The 20,926-nt window shown below is 30.5% G+C and overlaps 3 protein-coding genes across 4 annotated transcripts; all 3 read right to left on the bottom strand.

Annotated features, from left to right (window-relative positions):
- Positions 1 to 19: 19 nt before the first annotated feature.
- Positions 20 to 5,988, bottom strand: LOC127070975 (syntaxin-6). 2 transcript variants are annotated; one of them, XM_051009661.1, is made up of 7 exons: positions 5,660 to 5,987; positions 4,811 to 5,010; positions 4,366 to 4,460; positions 4,193 to 4,252; positions 3,000 to 3,232; positions 2,798 to 2,892; positions 20 to 254 (listed from the first exon to the last, which is right to left on the bottom strand). In XM_051009661.1, the coding sequence occupies exons 1-7, from the start codon at positions 5,692 to 5,694 to the stop codon at positions 178 to 180; spliced, it is 795 nt and encodes a 264-aa protein (XP_050865618.1). In that variant the 5' UTR covers positions 5,695 to 5,987; the 3' UTR covers positions 20 to 177. The 2 variants fall into 2 exon arrangements, with proteins under 2 accessions (XP_050865618.1, XP_050865609.1); XM_051009652.1 differs by lacking the exon at positions 20 to 254 and having other exon boundaries at positions 719 to 2,892; positions 5,660 to 5,988.
- A 512-nt stretch (positions 5,989 to 6,500) lies between these two features.
- LOC127070989 (histone chaperone asf1) lies at positions 6,501 to 8,643 on the bottom strand. The gene is made up of 3 exons (XM_051009670.1): positions 8,337 to 8,643; positions 7,930 to 8,045; positions 6,501 to 7,861 (listed from the first exon to the last, which is right to left on the bottom strand). The coding sequence occupies exons 1-3, from the start codon at positions 8,443 to 8,445 to the stop codon at positions 7,490 to 7,492; spliced, it is 597 nt and encodes a 198-aa protein (XP_050865627.1). The 5' UTR covers positions 8,446 to 8,643; the 3' UTR covers positions 6,501 to 7,489.
- A 271-nt stretch (positions 8,644 to 8,914) lies between these two features.
- On the bottom strand, positions 8,915 to 19,673 carry LOC127063845 (mucin-5AC). Its single transcript, XM_050994142.1, has 9 exons — positions 19,541 to 19,673; positions 13,831 to 13,924; positions 13,197 to 13,352; positions 12,895 to 13,118; positions 12,662 to 12,826; positions 12,177 to 12,555; positions 11,920 to 12,070; positions 11,185 to 11,785; positions 8,915 to 11,095 (listed from the first exon to the last, which is right to left on the bottom strand). Exons 2-9 carry the CDS (start codon positions 13,868 to 13,870, stop codon positions 9,962 to 9,964), a joined length of 2,850 nt encoding a protein of 949 aa, XP_050850099.1. The 5' UTR covers positions 13,871 to 13,924; positions 19,541 to 19,673; the 3' UTR covers positions 8,915 to 9,961.
- Positions 19,674 to 20,926: the final 1,253 nt, after the last annotated feature.

Genomic DNA, 20,926 nt, shown 5'->3' with positions numbered 1-20,926 from the left:
ACTTTGAAAAAGTGTTGCATATTCTAATGTAAGTATGCTTTTATTTTATATATCATCATAAAATATTCTTATTAGAAATATATGCAACAAAAAGAAAAAATATTTTTTATATTAAATTATATTAAATTCTATGAAGAAGAACCAATCATTTGTACAGGTAATATAAAACTAAGAAATTCATGTTATTATGAACAAAATTATTAATAATACCAATATAGCAGTCAACACTCCAATAGCTACCCATTGTCTCCGATCTAAAACAAACGAAAGTAACATCATATGCGTCACTTATATGAATATGTCTAGACATCATTTTTTAAAAGCAGTGGCAATAAAAATCTCGAATACGAGTACAAGCAAAATTTAATTTTATATTTGGCCCTTCTTCAAATACATTGTACATTAACATTTTTCACATGCATTACTATTTTAGATTTTGTTTTCAGTATATATTTCTTTTAATTCAAGATAAATAATTCCATTATATGGTTGAGAGATTTCACTGTAACTCTTTCTAAATATTTTATATAAGAAATAATGAATTTCATTACCTAAATAAAATATTAACACTCTAAATCAATGAAGTCTTTCAACCACAAGATTTAATAACCAGTTGTTTAAATACAAGTTCAATATTATACTTGAACATGTATTTATGGATCAGGAATATTTATGGTATTTTTACAGTAATGTATATACTAAATAATATGTAAGTATATTTCTAAATTTTATTATTTTTTTCACAATTGGTCATATATATGAGAAATAGATAGTCTATTATCTTTTGTTAGTCACATACTGAAATACTATTTTATTTTGATATGAAGTCTCTCATAAGATTATAATATTTGTATTTTTTTTAAATAATCTATACACATATTGTATCTTTGAATTTGTCCTAAAGGGACAAATACTTTTTAATCACTAAAATTTCTGACACTTGTTAACAATATTCTAAAGAAACAATCAATCTCAACCACCATACATACAAATATTCAATCCTATTTTTAAGTGTATTTAATTGAGCAGCTTAGAAATGTTATGTATGTACATATTTAATAAGGGTATGCTAAGAGACACATTCAATGTTTCAATACCCACCAAAATCTTCGTTATATAGACTTGAACTTTAAATCACTTAGCATACTGATATCACATTGTGTACATTGGAAGTACTAGTATATGAGGTATTTCCAATACCCAAATATTATAGAAAATTTTTCTAATGCTATGCATAATTTTGTCTTATTAAATCTTTATCAGGCACACAAGCTCTTGTGCTTATCCTTTCTACTTAAAACTCTGCTTGACGTATGCTTTATAATTTTTGGCATTGGTAATGTTTGTTAATTTTACTTGAACAAAATATCAACTATACTGTTTTAATTTACCTACATATTTTTCTTAGTAAGTATTACCTCAACAGTGTTTATATTTATTGTTACTGCTTATAGTTTTTAACACACTGTATAGTGCTTATTGCACTCATATATTTTATATATATGTGTGTGTGTGTGTGTCTGTGTATATATATATATATAATAATTTAATTTTCTTGTATATATATTTATATCTCTTCAACTATATCTACAGAAAAGTATCCTGTTGAAGTGGTCCTTTTTAAAATTCAAAATTATATATTTGGCCAAGTATTTAAGAAGGATTAAATAATTTACTTTCTAAAATTGTATATTCATCTGAGCAATTCAGCAAATTGTGATTATATCTTCTTGTTGTTTTGTTGTTATATTATCATTAACTTCAAATACTTGGTGACTCTATTTAATCATCATTTGATAGATTTATTTTGCAAAAATAAACTATTGCAATTATAAGATCTCAAATACATATAATTTGGTTTTCAAATTTTTTAACATTATTTGTTATTATATACTTTTTAATATAATTATAGATATAGGAACTTAATAAGTTGAAAATAAAAATAAAAACTGTATTATATATACAACAACAGAAAAATAGATATTCTCCTCTAACTATGTTTCATATTTTATATAATCATATTTTATAATAATTACACATGAAATATAAATGAAAAGTTACTGTATTTGAGAAATTGCAATACAAATTAAGTATCAAATACTTTTCTCTATATTCATTAAAAAATATTAGTAATATGAGTATTACAGGTATATTGATATCCTGTATCTTATATGTGGACTGCCCACTGTGGTAGTATAGCAACAGTGATATAATTACTAGTAACACCAAACAGAGGATATTGAGCATACGATACTATACATTAAAATAATATTAAATAAAAGTAAAATTAATAATGTTTAAATTAATAGAAGCTTGCTTGCTGATGCAAATATTAAACAATAAAAGTCTTCCAAGGAGAGTGCAAAAATAGATAAATACTTAGTTCATTTAAAATAATGCCAAAGATGTTTTGTTGTTTTAAGAATAAATAATATGCAGTAGAGATTTCAGAATGTTGTAAAAAAATTATAACATCATTAGTCTATTTAATATCAAAAATTCCATAATTCTTCAGTGGGAGTTTTCGAATATTTCTAGCTATAATTTCTAATTTGAATAGTTATTACCAATGGAAAAGAAATATTCCATTTTTCTACTGAATAATTATGGTATATAATAATAATAATAATAATAGTAATAATAATAATAATAATAATAATAAACATCTAATCTCCAGCACATAAGAAGCAGTTGGTTATTGTAGTTGATAAAGAAGATAAAGAAGAAGGCTTAGAGGTAAGATCAGATACAGTAGATGTAGCTGTGGTAGGGGCAGGAATGTAATTGTTATAATTACCGTTACTCATGTGGAGAACTTTAGCCATTTTCTTCATTGTCGCGTCTAACTTAAAGCCTGTTGTTTCTAATTCATTACCAAATTCATCCAGCATACTGTAATACATATAAACCATTTATAAGTACTAGCAATACAGCAATTAAAACAAAATAACTGTATAATAATCGTAATACATCATAAAACAAAAATTTTGTAAGCTTACATTGCTTGTTCGTCTAATTCTGAGTTGATCTGTTTAGATACTGTTTTGAGTGTGCCAATACTTTCCCCAATTATTTCTAATTGTTCATCTTGTTGCCTCATCATGTCATTCTGTTGTTGTAGAGTATCGCCAAGAAATTGTCTATTTGGACTATCTGTCTCATTTTCAAGCTTACTATATTTAGTTGAAGCATGATTGACAGGAACACGAGCAGGACTATTATCCAAAAGGGGCTGAAAAATTAATTATCATAAAAGTTATATATTTATTATTTTAATATTGAAAACATAACAAATCTGTTCTTCTATAAGAACATAAAATATCATTTACCGTGTAAACCATTTTTTCATTGTCATAACTCATAATATATATTGAAAGTTACTTTATCTGAATCATAGTAAAATTTATTAACTTTTATAACAATATAGTATCATCTTTGTTAAAGTTCTTGTAAAATACATATATAAATAGATTAAATTGTTTTCTTTTATTATTACTTATTTATTACATGTAAACTCATTATATTTCTTAATGATTATTTAACTTTATTATAAACAACAATTTCCATAGAATTTATATATATCGTCTTTTTATTGACAATTACATGTATCGATCTCTGTTAATTTAGACAATAGTGGAACAATACTATAGGCACATCATGGAACCAATCACAGTAAATATGACCTAACTATATTTGATAGGAAGTTCATATAAATATGTACAGTATGAATCTAATCGTTGATTGGTGCATTTCGAACAATCAAATTAATTAAATGATATAAAACTTAATTTTACCATTCTTTCACTTTTCTTTTTAACTAATTATACATTATATAACCTATAGTAAATTCTTTGTGTTAATAACATTTATGCTTGTGAATGGAATAGATAAAAAATTATCTAACTTAATAAATGGTAGATATTTATTATATAATATGTATTTTAAATAAATATAATAAATATATGAATATAGAATTTAAAAGATTTTTCATCATAATAAAAAAATTACATTTTCAAAGAAAGATAATATCGATAATCTTGCCATCATTGATAAGATAACTAATCAAGACAGCTTTATATTGTGAATAGATATTTAAGCTAAGCGTTGACCTCATGAAACTAAAGTGTGGTTCACAACTATTTATAAAAAAAAAGTATGATTTTTTAAAATCAAATATTAACTTTTTACGTACCTGTCTTGCCGTGCTATCACGGTCCCTGCCCCTACTTAAATTCATCTTATCTTTCATAATCTATAACAAACAAACACGTTAAAGGCGTCTCATTTCTCTTCATACTTAAGTGATAGGACATAAACTTGTATATAGATTTTGAACTAACTTTTTTAGTAACTTTGTTTTTTTACCTTCACTTCTTCCCGCGTTTGTTCGATAAAACTTCGTTGAACGCTTAGTTCTTTATTATCAATCTTAAATTTCGTTGGGTTTTTCTCTACGATACGTATAAATTTCTATATATTAAGGATATAATCGAAATCATTTCAAAATATATCGAACTCATCGATCTAAAAATTATTTCGAATCTAAAGAAAATTTTTGAATAAATCAATGTAAATTCTAATATATATGTATAATATATATATATATATATATATATATATATATATATATATATAAAACATTAACAAAACCTTTTTTAATAAACATGTTTTTATATCTTTCTCATACAAAAATAAATATTAAAATATTCAAAAAACTATAATCATTCTTTTGTCAAATAAATTATTAGAGCTTATCTCTAAAAATCATTATAATTAATGTAGATAATATCGAATAAGTATTAAAGGATATAAATAGTGTCTTCTAGATCATCGAGATCCCACTCGATCGAGCGTAGCGCTTTTCGCAACTCTGTTGTTGTCCAATCCAATTCTTCGCGCGAAATCGGAATCCCCCCTCCACCGTTTATTGTAGGACTAGTAACGACATTTTGTAATTCCGTCCAGCGGCCGTATAAACCACGATTCTTATTTAGTGCCTTGCAAACCTCGCTGAAATAAATAAGCCATGGGTTTTGTATAGACCGATTATAAAAAATTATCTTTAGGTTATATCATAGTATAAATAAAATCTTTCATCAATTTCTAACAATATTTTTTTTTCTATGTATTAGTTTGAATTTGCCATTTAAAAAGAATCATCATTATTTCATGACTTATTATTTCTTTCATGTATATATATATATAATTTTGGGCTTATTAAGTTAAATCAAAAATATAACATTCGTATGCAATATCGTCGATTGTTCACATCATTGGAAGCAATGTTCGTAAATCGATTGCACATAATCATTACATGGTCACAGTCCATGTAATATCAGCTATTTGTCAAAAAACAACATCACATTTTGTTGTAAACCTTGACAAGAATCTCTGACATTTATTTCTATGACATTTGCACGCAATATACAACTTTTTGATATATCGATAAAATAATTATGTTTAACAAAGGCAAGAATCTTGATAAGTACTCCAATAATCTGATTAACTCTTCTTAAACAAAAGAACGTGACATTCTATTCGTGTCTAGCTGTCAAATCAAAGCGCCATACTTTGCTAATGTTTTTTGTTTTCTTTTGTTTCTGTTCTACCTTTTTTCGTAGATTTTGAATAATGATATTTAATTTTGAATGGAACTTACTCTTTGACGACAAAAAAAGGATTCTCCAGCGTCATTCCTTCTTTAAATTTGTAAGGGCGGCTTTGTTCGCCGCCACACGGCTCCTTCAGAAATCCCCGTCTGCGATTTGATGATCATCGGTGGAAATTCTAAAACTTCCGAACCAACTACACGTAAACTCGAACACGTTTATGATAAGGAGGGAAAAGAAAAAAAAACTTATGATCGTCGGCCACTCCGATTACTCGTGTTATCACGTCTGCGGACATCCACTTCGGCTGCTACTGCAGACGACTATTTATTCGATTTTGACGTTCGTGCGCAACGCATACCTCTCTCTAGAAGTCAGTTGAATATTGATTTCGTATTGCAACATATAACGCACGGTTCACATTGAGAAGATCGACGATCACGCCATGTGAGAAAATAGGGAACTAATAGGATCTATATACAGAGATTAAAGTACAATACAATTTTTATATATATCTTTTTTTAAACATTAGTTTTTAAGAATAATTATACTTGAATAATTTTGATGTAAAAGTATGATATTAGATTTTTTTCTCGACATTTCTTTTCAATTAAATTACCAGCTTTCACTATAAAAATTGTAGTTTTTCCTACTAGCGTTTAGAACTTTGATGATGCAAGATCAAAGACTGCGCAGATGCATCATAGCTAATGCTCGTATTCATTCAAATGAAACTTGTCGACTATTTATCTATTTAATTATTATTTTTTAAGTTTTTTTAGAATTTTTAGCGATAAATTCAAAAGTATCTACTAGATTGATTTGAAAGTCATTTGTGTGATGAATTTTCTACATTGTACGTATATGTAGGTAAATAAGAAAAAATATTATTCAAGTAGAAAACTTTTTATGTATTTTTCATCAACTTTTCATAGTATATACACTAGTAAAATAGAAGTTTTAATATCCCAAGCTAGCGTAGCATCGGATTTTACAGTTAATATGGTGTAAAAGAAGTAATAGGTATTTCCAACAATACATTCTGGCTATCTCTAAAAGTTATACGTAACTTTATACAAATTTCATAAAATTGTTTAAATGCTATCAGCTTACATTTTGTTTGCAAATTGATTTAATATGTATATCAATGTTTTATTGGAAATTCCATTTTATTTCTTATAACTAAATAAAATGCTTAAGCACTGTGATAAACTTGTACTTATGATCGATATTTATAATGTACTACAAAAGTACATTGTTAAAAAACAAAACCGATTGATCGAAAAACATTATTGAAGGCAATAAATTTTTAAAAACAAATGTTATTTTAATTCTTATATATCCGATGTTACATCATAAATCCTAACAAAATATTTTTTCTTTTTTTTATTTCTTTTTCTTTTTTTTTTTTTTGAAAATAACTTCTATCTTATACAATATACAAGATTGTTTCTTTCGGTTCTCGAACTTTTTATCGTATTATTAAAATTAAATGAGATTATATGATCTACTTTTCAAATTTTACAAAATACTATAAATCAAAAACAAATCATTACACATAAATCATCAATGTCTAATTTAGCACGTAAGATTACATAGATCTATGAGAGCAAAAATTTCAAAAGAAATGTTTAAAATTTAACAATATAAGCATGATGCCAATGATTCGAGATATTACTGTATTTTACATAATATCATTTCACATCCGATAAGTACGCTCTTGATATTAACTGATGTTTCAAAAAAGTATTTTGTTTGCTTCTTAAATTATTTAAATATGTGAAGAGCTTTGTTCTTTTTTTTCTTTTTCAGGTAGTACTCAGATATTTAAATAAGTCTGAGCAATAATCCAGTTATCTTATTAGTAGACAGAAATATGTTTACATCACTTCCATACTATTTTGTGCATTTTCTGTAAAACCTAATGTAGATGTTGGGGCATCTTGTGATGTTTCTTCTAAGTTTGGAGCCTCCATACCTTCCGGTACACTATTTTCTGTAGAACTTGCACCATCATCCCAATTAATTTTAAATCTTGTAACACGTGGTTTATCACCTAAAATATTTCTTTGCACTTTGTCAAACTGAGGTTGCGGTGGAGGATTTTCTCTAAGTTCAGGATCTGTATACTCGTTGTTTATAAAATAGCCAACACGCACAAACTCATGGCCCCTATAGGAGCATGTTAAGAGCACTACTGTGACACCTAATGCGTCATTCACAGGAATTCTACTTACATCAGGAGGATCCGCCTAAACAAAAATTAATTAATAGATAGTATAATAATAATACAAATAAAATATTTAAATATAACATTTACCTGAAAAACAAACATATGTCGTCCTTCTGGAATTGGTCCAACATATATGGTATCTAAGACTTGATCGAATTCTTCTGATTCTGCACTGCCAACGTAGATCATTTTCCATTCTAGATCTACAATAATATTATTGATATAAAATCTATTTTCAAGCCTTAAATATAAAAGTATGATATAGATTGTACAAAGATTCTGAACCAAGACATTAATACAGTAATCAAACTAGAAATTAATGTATTTTGTTAAACATGGAACTTGATATTATACTTCAAAAAAGTATTGTCAAAATGAAGAAACTAACCTAACGTTATAAAGAAACATAGGTTGTAAATATAATTATGTGAATTAATCGAGTCTAAGACGCGATATAAAAAATGTAAACATGTAAAATATCATGTAAATAATACCTTCTTTTAAATCTTCAATACATTCAAAGGTTACTTCGAATTGAAAAGGATTCAGAAACGGCGAAGGGTTGTCGAGAACCGCTACATTTGCTAGTTGTACCTTAGCCATCGTAGATTTTCTCAAAAGAATTAACAAACCAAAGTCTTGCTTATTGATTAGATTGTTTAATTAAAGATTAATAATATTGTTTAATCCTTCTTGATAGAACGAATTTCACCTTTGTTTCTAATGAAATTGCAAAACTGCACATGAAACTATAAACAATATCCACACATAGCCTTCGGTGGACTTTGGCGGCAAATAAGACGAAGTTATACTTCCGGTAATTAAATAACACCTGGAATTATAAATTCATTTTTTTCCCATAGCATGATAATAACGAGAAAAATGTAAATAAAAAGGAACAATTTTTTCTAAACATTTTTCATGAGATCTTCACCTTCTTTATTTTTTTTTTTACTCATCAATATGATCCTTCTTGTGAATATTTTTTTACATTTCCTGTATCTTTATCTTGCAAGTATAAGTATATGAAGTACATGAAAACAGCAGTTACAAAAGTAAAGAATAAATGATATATTTATGAAAATGTATTTATTTCATGGATCATATGTACATTCATGTTTTATATATAACCAAATTTCTTTGCTACATCTTTTTTTTAAGAATATCTTTTCATGAAAGATGTCTTATATTGGGTATTATAGAATACTCTAGAAATCAACCAATCCTGGATCATTTTTGTCGTACGTAGTAGAGCGTTGAAGGTTTACATTGGCTACTCAATATCAATTGATAGAACAATCTTAAAATCTCATTACGTTTGTATTACAAATTTTATTCACGCAATTAATTTAATCATTCGAATATATTAACAGAAATGTTGATGAAAAAATAATTATACTAAGAGGAAGATCGTAAGAGCTTTTAAAACTTTATTTACAAAATTCGTAATACATACATATAATAATACACGAGAGATAATATAATATATCTAATAACTTATTTACAAAAATTTGTTTTTCTGCCAACAGGTCATAAAATGGTATATGCGTGTTATTTAATTATACACGATTTCTCTTAATACCTGATATCGATAAGAAGAATGTTAAATCATTTCTTCGTTTTTGTACTCATCTACAATATTTATCCATGATCTGACTAATTCTTTTTTCATGATCGTTCTCTTTGTTTCTTCCTAGACCCATCTTCTTAATAATCTTCTTTTTAATTCCAATCAAATTTCATCAAACATATAAATAAACATTTTGACAAATATTCGATATGGTTATGTTTGAAGAATAGTTAAATCGTTAAATTTACGATATAAACATGCATTGTTTTTTCTCAAACAATACTACCGAATAAATGAGACAATATTTTCATATTAAATACGAAATGTTGGGCCGAGAGAAATTATTTGTTCGTAACTCGTTTATAATTCGTCCAATTTTCAGGAAGCTTATATTTTGTAGCACCTTTGTCTGAGGTAGTAGATGAATGCTAGTTGAAAAATTATTTAGATAAGTACTAGAAAAATTCTCATTCAGCATGCATCTACATAACCAAAGTGTAATTTAAGCTTCCTCCTGTGCAAGAATTCCATAGAACGAAACAAGGATTATTATCCTACGTAAGGGAAAGGAGGGTAACCAACTGGTGGAGGATAATAACCAGGAAAAGCTGGAATGGTTGGTTGTAGAGGTATGGTACTCGTCACGTATGTCGTAAGTTCTGTCGGTACTACTTTAGTAGAGAACAATGTGGTGTATGCTGTTTTTGCTCCGAATGTTAGTTTGAGCACTCTTGAGTCCGAAACGGTCACTAAAGTTTGCGTGACGAGTGGTGCGCTTGTGACTGTAAATTGGGGTTGTTGTTGTGGGAAAAGTGGTACCTGAGGTATTGGAGGTGGAAGAACAGGCGGAATGGTAGATGTCGAGTATTCGTAGGATGTCCTTGGTACGGTAGCTACCGGCCTGGATAAGGTCGAATAATGCGTATTCCCGTTATTAACTATCGGTATTACGTGAGATTCGTAAACGGTTTCAAGTACTACGATGGGTCTCGAAGTCGTGATTACTTGCTGTTGAGGTTGCCCGAAATATTTGAGCAAAGCAAGTTGCTGCGCTTGCTCGAGAGAAAGTTGTGGTTCGGCTGAACTGGTAGTAGGCGTGTCTGATTTTACCTTTGTAGGTGTCACCGACCTAAAGAGATCTAATTCGGAATACACATCGCTACTAGGTGCTACGATTCTTTTAGGGATATCTTCATCGTCTCTGTCCTCGTCACCGAAGTCTAATTCCAAATGAAGCTCGCTTCCAGCCTCCTCCAGTTTCGAATTGAATTCATTCAATGTTTTACTAGGAATAAATTGATAAATTTCCATTGGTGGTAGAGTTTTCGTAGCAGTGACCGATCGAGCTATATTGTAGGTCTGAACGAGAGTCAACCTTGTAGTATTGCCATCGTGTATCACCGGTAACAAATGAGTTTTCAAGAGAGTTTGAGTAGTCGAAAATGTTTCCGTAAGCGTTTCTAAGGGTGGTGTTACTTGACCAGGATCTAAAGATATCGCTGGAAGAGTAGCTACGGAAGAATCAAGCGGTAGACTCGTTTCGTAAGCCGCTCCTGTATTTGCCAAGATGTTCTCAGTCAGAGGTTCCGTCATTGGCAAAGTACTCGTAGGTTCAGGTACTGCAAACGACTTCTTCATTGTAGACGTAACCGTTATGTAACGTGTGTTTCGTAAAGTTCCCACCTAAAAGAAAAGAATATGATTTTAATGATATTTTGTATATCATGTCACATAATTAAATCATCATTTGTTTTTAATTAAATCGAGTTTACCTGGAACGTATAAGGAGATTTAATCGTAGCAATTTCAAAATAAACGTCATTGAGATTAGCGGCAGTTGAAATCTCAACATTAAGAGTTTCTATCGGTAAAGTTTGATCCGCCTGTATCTGATCCTGTACACTAACGTTAGGTACATCTTCCGATTCGCTTGGATCGAGTTCTTCGTTGGATAATGACGTTTCTGGAGTTTTCCGTTGACCATTAGAAGTTATAGCTGTAGTTGTCGTTGTAACAACTCCAACAGAAGTACTACTACTAGCTTTATCATCGCCTGGCGTTGATGCTTGTTCAGTTATAATCGTTTCGGTCGATACACGTAAATCATCCTCATCGACTTGCTTGCGAATCGCGATTCTTGGTTTAGGAGTAGTTTTATATGACCATCGACCCTGAGTTCTTGGAAGTTTCAATTTAGGTAAGGGACTAGTTGACGTTATCTGTTGCTGTTGCTGTGGCTGTTGATTCTTTTGTTTATTGGTTTGCCTCGAGGAGGAATTTGCCTGATTGCTTGGTCTGAAGCTGGTACGACGACGGGTTGTTTGTGGTTCCTGTGTCGTGGTTGATGACTTCCCTTCGTTCTGAACACGATTTCTATAATATAAAATAAACGTGCTCAAGAGAAAGGTCTTGAGTTTCCCAATGATTGGAAAGATCTACGTAACGTGACATTTACAAAATAAATTTTATTATTCTCTAACGATCAATCGTATAATTTATTTATATACTTGTAATTTGGTCGTGCCGTGGTAGCGCGTTGTTTTGTAGATGTTCTCGGTTGAACCTCAGCATTATCATAATCTTCTGAAGTTTTACTACGATATTTCGGACGGTTAGCGTTGGCACTCGAATGTCTTCGAGTTGTTCGTACGGAAGAACCTGTTATAAAAAAAAAAAAAAAATGCATTTTATAGTTTTTCAACTCGTCCAAGGCAAGTTAGTAATTCTATCATTTATTTATACGTTTGTAATGGAGACAAACAACCTGCCGGTGCACTGAATAGAATTTCCAATGGCAAGGATGATTCTTCTTGTTGACTTGTCGGCGTAGGCTCCAACTGTGGCTTTAACTTTCCATGTTGTGGACCAATCGTCTTTAATATTCTGAGAGTATTCGATGGTCGTATTTTGCCCTCCAAATTCGAGGATGTCCCGACGATAATACGCGAGGAACTTTGTAAAACTTGCGCGTACTTTCCATTGATGTACGTGCCAATTACACTTGTCTCATGAACCGTCGTTAATCCGTCTTTAACAATCGTACCACCGAGCTTAGTTACCAGCCCAGTTGGATTTTCTTTTTCCCTTCGTGCCGCAGATCTTGGTTTCGAAGCGATTTTACTCGAAGGTTTCAGATTTATCAACTAAAATGTGTGATATCATATATACATACATATATAATAACTCAAAAGATTAATTATCAGAGAAAAGCAAATGGTAGAAATATGCTAATGAAGTAGAGGTATATACCTTGTACGTTTCATCGATGACTTCAGTTGGCTGTTTTGATAAATAGTCGTATTCAGGTTCAGCAAGATTATTTTTTACTCCTAGAATCTCCTCCTTTGATTGGACTTGAACGACGGAAGAAGTAACAGGATTTACCGTAGTGGCTTTTACAGGAGTATGCGAGCTCTACGATGTAATATTATTTTATGTTTTTAATATTTCACATTAAGTTTCATTAAAATTGATTCGCTTACCACGTCACTTTTGATTATTTGTTTTTGTTTATCTTCGGATGAACTGATAATATTTTGCTGGACCACAGAATTGACTACAACTTTCGAGCTTTTCTGTGCTTGCTTTTTAGTTTCTCCTTGATTATTTGGCTTATGGGTTTTACTTGGTTGAATATCTGGAATAGGTTTTTTCTCGGCAGGTTTTGTTTGTATCGCTGGTCCAGTACTTTTCGTTTTTTCTCCCTCTACAAAGATCCATGATTGCAACAATAATGTCAAAGTTATGATAACTAATATAGCTAATTTACTATCGTAGTATTAACCTGGTGGAGAACTTTGAGGGCTGAATACCATAACTGTATTTCCAATCGTTGTTGTAAAATCCAAGAATCCATAAACTGTCTGTGTCGTAAAATCATTCTTTACAGCTGCAGGATCCACCGAATTAACGCTATAAATTTGTCCTGAATAGACAAAAACTAAAAACGAACGAACAATCTATGTATAAATATTTTTACATAATTTATATTAGTAAGCTGATGAAATTTTTTAGAATGAAATAACATATATATATATATATATATATATATATATATATATATATGTGTGTGTGTGTGTGATTATCATCTTAATATAAATTGATATAAAAAAAATCTTGTCTTAATAAAAAATACTTCAAAATGAAGACTTTTATCTACTGGAATTTTCTTTTTATTTTTCTTACGATAAATTACTTGTAATTTATAGAAAGAAATCTTTCGAACATTTGCATTTATTGGAATAAGTAAATTTCTTTTCTTATTTTAAATTAAATTTCGGATTGAATTATAAAATATTTATAACAAAAGTTGTTACAATTAATAAATTTTAACACGTTGTATATATAAATGTTATAAGAAAAATTGTAACGATTAACAAATGTTTATAAGAAAAAAAAAGTATATTAATTATAGTTACCATAAGTGAAAACTGTGAATATTAGATGCCTCAGTTTCATTGTTTTTTTTCGTTTTTGTTTACGTCATCCGTCTAAATATATTAATCGGCTAATCTAAAACATAAAATATTATTATCTAAAAAAAATAAGTCTACTGTCATTAAAATTTGCTAAAGAATGAAATTTATCTTTGAAATTCGAAAAAAAGGATTTCTCTGTTTCGTCGACTTCCTTGACCTTGAAAGTCGACGAAAATGACCGTATAACGGTGGCGATGGAATTTCATTTCTCATTGCTATTCAAATTTATCCTCGAGAGATAGCTCACTTTATAGATAGCGATTAATATTCAAGCACGATTGAATGTAACGTGATACGAATTACGTTGACTATTATTATTGAGTCTAAAAATGCTATGGTTTAGCAGCTTCTTAATCGTCATTCATTAATCTAACACAAATCTAATTATGATAGTTTATCTGGTATAATTAGTTTTGGTCGACGTAATTTACAAATTTATAAAAAATATTTCCTTGTAGATTCTTGTAGATTCTCATGGGTCTTTTAGAAAGCTGGAGAAATCACACGTGCGATCAAAGACAGTTGGATCACGGTAGATGTTAGTTCTTAGAGATCTAGAGACTTCCCATGAATATACTAAAAATATACCGATTATTACGAACGAAGTTCATTGACACCAGGAACGAATAGATTTCGAAGATTCCACGATATAACTTCGAAATACTAGAAAACCCTGAACTTAAAGCCATAATCCATAATTATACAGGAGTATTGCTTCATTCATTCCGGCTGTTCGAGTTTTGCCGAAGTCACGTGCAGAACGGATTGTCGCGTGCACGCGGAGACCACAAGGCAAAGTGAAAAGTAGCGAGATACATATTTAAATTAATGTTGTCGAGTTTAGATCGGACATTCGCGATAGTTCTTATCTAGATAAAATAATGATAATAATAATAATTCCTTTTAAATTGTATAATCAGGTATGTGCAATATTTTTTAATTATCTATTATATTTTTTAATTAATTAAACATATATGCAATATTATTTGCAATATTACTGATTATATAAAAAGCAGATACGACGTTGATCCGTAAATGTATATCGTTAAAGGATTACAACATTTAGTATTAAAACAAGATTATGATAATGTGTTTCCGCTTTAATATTTACTTAATAACTAACATAATATTTGTTTCCTAAGTATTTCTAAAAGAACATTAAAAATTATGTGTTAAAATGTCAATTAAATTAAATAGTATAATAATAACACTATTGTTACAAATATACTAATATATAATCGCATCGTGAAATTATCGAAGCAAGATAATAATAGATTAAATCGTTTATCAAGTTTTGTATGGAAATGATCGTGCGAATGATGTGTAGAAAAATTTTTATTGAAACTTTTTATCCACGCATATTACCGGGTCATGTGAATCCCATAACACAATTATCATCGCACAATTATCATCGCGCAAATACCATCGCGCAAGCATCGTCGCGCAATACTGAGGTTGCACCGGTAGGTATACATACGTACCTATGTATATCCCACGAAAGGCGAGACTACTCGTGAGAAAAAGCACGATAATACGTACATATCTATGTATATACGATGAAAACGTCAGAAACATGTTCGCTCTTACACGAGAGCGATAGGAATTTCTGCATATATGTATACGTTCTTGATCTCTGACTATACAGGATCATTCATTCAGGATCTATCGATGAAGAACGATTAATAGAGAAATATGAGAAAATGTAACAGTAAGTTAAAATGCAAATTATGTATTTATATAATATTTCTAACAAATTCACTTGATATTTACGATCATCCTCGTATTACGATTACGATCTATATAACCGGATATAAAACATCTATTTGAAAAAATGTAAGAATCAAGTGCATTAACGAAAGACGTCCTTGTTATCAGGATAACTGGATTGCTTCGAAGAAATGCCGTTTGGCGAACTTGCCAAACTGGATGAACCATCAGTATATGAAACTACACGTAATTATATTTATTATCATTAAAACGACTTTGAATTTATTGAAGCGTAACTTAACAAGGTAATGTACCAACTTCCTATCACGTTAGGATCACATTCCTTGAAAGCAAAGTTGAGAGTCGTTTGATCGTATCTTTCAATATGGTATAGGAAAGAGACACAATACACGCAAAAGTGCACTAAATACTTTTCTACGATCATGGTGTATAAAAGTATTGCAGTAGAGGGCCAGTGAACGTAACTTCGCACGGTCGAACGCACGATATCTCTCTGTAAAACGGGATTGCCATCGTGGAATCGGTATCTTGTCTGCCGGTTTCCTTGCTGTATTTACCGGTACGAATGTTGGATGCGAATGCGCGCACGTGACGAACTCCAAGAGTGCTATAGGAGAGCGAACGTTCGTTAGGAATGTTGATTTAGCAATCGCGATAGTTATAGACCACCAAATGGACTTGCTCTAAGTATTGGAAGTTAAAACGGTAATGGAAAACTCGTTGGTGCAGAAAGAAACGAATATAGGTAATTCTTTTTTTTATTTTAATTTCTTCCTTTACTTTTACCGGAAATAAAATGGTAACACGTAGGTGTCCTTTCAAGTATCCTGCTAGTAACAACAATTAACTAGGAAAATCCAAATTTTATTCTTTGCAATTAAAGAAAATACAGTTTAAGAATAATATGGTTAATATTACGATATCCGAATAAGAAGTAGATGCGTGTTTATGTGAAAAAGGGATTAATTAACTTTAAGAAAGTGACCAGATATGAAGAAAAAAAAAATTTGGATACCATAAGTTTCATAATAGCGACTTCATTTACGTAGAAAAATGCTCGGTTTCTCCTCGTTGCGTAGCTCGCAACGGGCTCACCGACTGTGTAATATAAAACGGACTAAGTCGATGGCTTAATCGTAATGATGAACAAGCTGAACTACAGTCTAGGATTGGTGGAAACTGATGTGTATATTGTGAGTCTCTATGTATACCTATATGTTTACATATATATACATAGGCGTCAATGCAAGGAGATGCACTTTCCCTTGGATTTTATCGGCCGTTCTGCTACACGGATGTGAGATCCTAATCTTGAGTAGACTTCAAATTCTACAATGACTCAAAAAGTATGTTTACTTCCTAGTAGAATTAAATAGTCGGAAATGTATTAGTTGGTCTTTGTTGTAGAACATTAGCAAGATAGGTAAAATCGTGTAACAACGAGCCAGTTAAATACTTTCCTATCAAAGCTCTTACAAAATACGATAGATCTCAACGCGAGACAGCAAAGAGATCGTGGATCGTGACCACCTGTAAAAGGGGGAATTTAGTGGTTACTAACAAGACAATACTCCTTATATAATGACTACTTGAATATTTGTGCGTGATACACTAAGCATTAAGAAAAAAGTATGAGAATAGAAAGCTGTGTGAATGAAGAGTACAATTGGTAGACGAGCGATTCCTGTAACGTGGCAGAAGATACAAATAATTAAATATCATATATGCGTATAATATCAATGAACGAGCCAATAACCGAATTAGTTATTCTAATGTTCACTATTGATAGAATGAATAATAGTTTATAGATAAAATACATTCTTGTAAAGATATATCTTAATAGTATATATCTTTCGTCACGTCGATTTAGTATATCTGCATAAATTACGAATACATTTACAGAATTACCTATGGCCTTGTTCAAATAGTTATTAGAGGCTCGAAGAGATACATGAATATATATTTTATATATCCGGTTTCAGATGATACGGTGGATTATAGAGAGTCGACTCTCGACGTGGTAAATGTGGATGATTCACTTTCTCTGATACAGTTAGAGGATTGAAATTACACACCTTACAAGCTGGAAAGGAGGATGCAAAACTGTATGATTTTATTTACTTTCCTGATCGCTATTGATTTTTTTTTAATAAAAAAAAAAAAAAAATGATGTATCATACTTCAACTTCAGGCGAGAGAAAAAGATGATGGAGAAAAGGGGACGGAACTATTTAAAAAAAACTAACTAAACTTTAAAGGATCCTTTCAAGTTCTAAGGATCACATGGGTAGCCAAACTCGATATTCTCCAAGGCTCGCAAGAAAAAAGAAACAAAAAAAAAAGAACGATGGCCGATAATGAAACTAAGTTTCTTTTTATTCATCCAGACTACCACTCCTCTCTCAGGGTCGACAGCTTTTCGAGTGTGAAAGTAATGTGCATCGCTTGCTTCTCCTTTATCGGAAAATTTCCGCATATTCTGGATACGTTACCGGTTCAGACAAGAAGATTTAATAGTAGTCCATTGAACCTGATTATATTAAAAAATTCTTTAAAATATTTGTTTCGTCTCACGATACTAACGCAATTATAATGGCGAAATTTATAAACGTTATTCAGTTCAACCCATTCGTTGCTAAATCTCTTTGTCCTTGAAGACTTATCAATCTTGGAACATCAATAATGAATAACACAATAATTGATCATACATATTTTGGGACATAGAAATCTATATTCTTTATTCTTTTAAATCTACTATTATTGTACTACTTTCATATCAATAAAAATGCTAATTCAAAAAGAACTTTCCAACGACTCAAAAACATTTCATTACGATAAGAGACCGCAAGAGATTTATTCGTTACGTTTTTGTTTCGAAAAGAAACTTAACCGAATCATCGAATATGATTGCAACAAAACGTCACTTTCATAAGATCCTTTCGTTCGCACGTTATTCTCGGTCACGTGCATAACCGATCACTATTTAAGAGACGTGAGTTAGGTGTGTCGCATATAAGGTACACCACCACCCCCTTTCTTTCAGAGTAGCCAAGAAAAAATGTACGTCATTGAATATGAAATGTTTAGGCGAGAGATTTCTTTTCTACGTATTTTACGTGCTTAGAATATTTCATGTCTTTTACTATTGTTTTGTAACAAGTATGAATTGAAAATGTAAAAGAGGTTAATCATCAATGATCTACGTAGGTGATATACGATTACTTTATGTTAAAAGAGAAAGAAGAAGACGTGTTCTCAAATCTCTGCATAACAAAACTGGGTTAGTGGGACGAAAATAGGGCCCAAAAGCAACTACGATTCGAACGATGCGTCTGGACCACGCGAAAGTTGCTTCCTTTGAAAAGACTTTCTTCTTCGACGATTCTGAAGTAACAGAGACTTGACATTAAGCGCAATCATGATTAAAGATTCTAAACGTATTCAAGATTTTGATTGAATACTAACAAGTTCAATCCTTTAGCCTTATAAAGCATTCTGGTGATTTTTCGTTTACTGAATTTCTAATTAGAGAACATAGCGTAAAATCTTTCAATGACACATATGATGAAGTATATATAGATATAATTCATTATCATTATTATAAATCATCGAAAATATAGACTATTCTGATACCTTACAGATTTACACATGCAATATACGTAGTATACATAGAAATTATTCTTATTTACATTAGACAAAATGAACAAATATTTTTGATAATGATATATATTTAAAAATAATTTAAGTACAATTTCTTTTATTAATAAATCTTTCAAAGACCATTGACTAAAGAGACATTATAGTAACAAAACTATAAGTTGACATTATAATAACAAAATAAAATTCAAACAGTTTGGCGGGGTAAAAGATGTATAAGAACTTTTGGTAAATAAAGATCAGATTGAATCTAATGTGTACATACCCAACGTTGCTGGTGTACGATCTCAGGGTGGTAGCGTGAGACGAATTCAAGTCGAAGTAAACTCACAAAGATAATTCGATGTTGTCGCGATTCACAGCACTCGACATTCTTTAGAGCTTGCCTTGGAGTGACTGGATGGTAAGGCGGTTTCCCTCTCTTCACTCGCCGCCGGCTTCTTTACATTCTACTCCAGCCCCGATCATGGCTTTCACTTCATGCAGCTAAGAAACGGCGAACGGTGATCGTACGACAACGATTTACAGCGTCTCCGTACTGGTCCAGTCTTCGCAAGAAACGAATAAACATATACAACTTGTTTCACGATACGATTATTGCAATCTTTCAAAGAAATAGATACCAATTTCAATTCAATCCAATCGATTGAGAACGAGAATAAACTTCTTCGATATCTTCAAAGGGTTGCTTTGCTCTTACAGAATCCCTAGTATTTATCAGAATCGTGCGTTTCTGTAATACGAAACAAGATAATCATTAAAGAGTACATAGTCGTTTTGAAAAAGAAAAAAACATAAAAGAATACGATTTACCGATCAACTTTGCTGATTCAGCTTTACCAATAGATCATGCTCAAGTGATTTGGTTTTAGTGAAGATAGGTAATTATAACTCTTCCGTCGTATAACTTTCTCAAACTATATTCCTGGAAAGATTCAACAGAGATAAAGCATCTCATAATTGTACAATTTGTACCAATGACTGACTCCTCTAATAATGAATTGTTTTGAAAAATTAGGCACCTATTTGTCCAGGATTAAGACAATACGAAGATAAAGATCAATCATTAGGATCAAATTTCATTAAAATAATAAGTCTTACATGATTTTACTATAGGTATTATGTTATGATTGAAATTTATATTTTTGATTTGACGACGAAAAGTAATCTTAAAAGTAATCTTGTTAAAATAAAATCGGAAGGGAACTAACTATTCGTATCTTTATCATCATTTCGTAATTTCACTTTTACTAGTTCTCATTTAATCAGTCTATTGCGCTGAATAAGGAGATTGAAGGAGTACTGGTAAAAGTGAAAATACAAGGAGCGACAAGAGTTAGCAGAAAGTGTGGAGAAAGAAAAAGAGAAAGAGAGAGTTGGAGGAGATGAAGGAAACAGAGAAACCAAAATGAAGATAAGAAAAGGAAAAGAAAATACGAAATCTTACGAATATATAAATAAATATAAATACCATTCTAATTAATTAAGTTTCTATCGAATTCATCTTTTTTTCATTTTATTTTTATTTATTTATTTATTTATTTATTTTTTTTTATGGTTTTTACTTATTATCCATAACCATTAATACTGTATTTACGTATGGTAAATATATGTATATATATATATATATGACACACACACACACACAGAC

The sequence above is a fragment of the Vespula vulgaris genome, chromosome 1, assembly GCF_905475345.1.
Source record: "Vespula vulgaris chromosome 1, iyVesVulg1.1, whole genome shotgun sequence".
In the NCBI taxonomy this organism is placed as follows: domain Eukaryota; kingdom Metazoa; phylum Arthropoda; class Insecta; order Hymenoptera; family Vespidae; genus Vespula; species Vespula vulgaris.
Note: the sequence above shows the minus strand (reverse complement) of the source record. Positions and strands in the feature narration are given on the sequence as shown.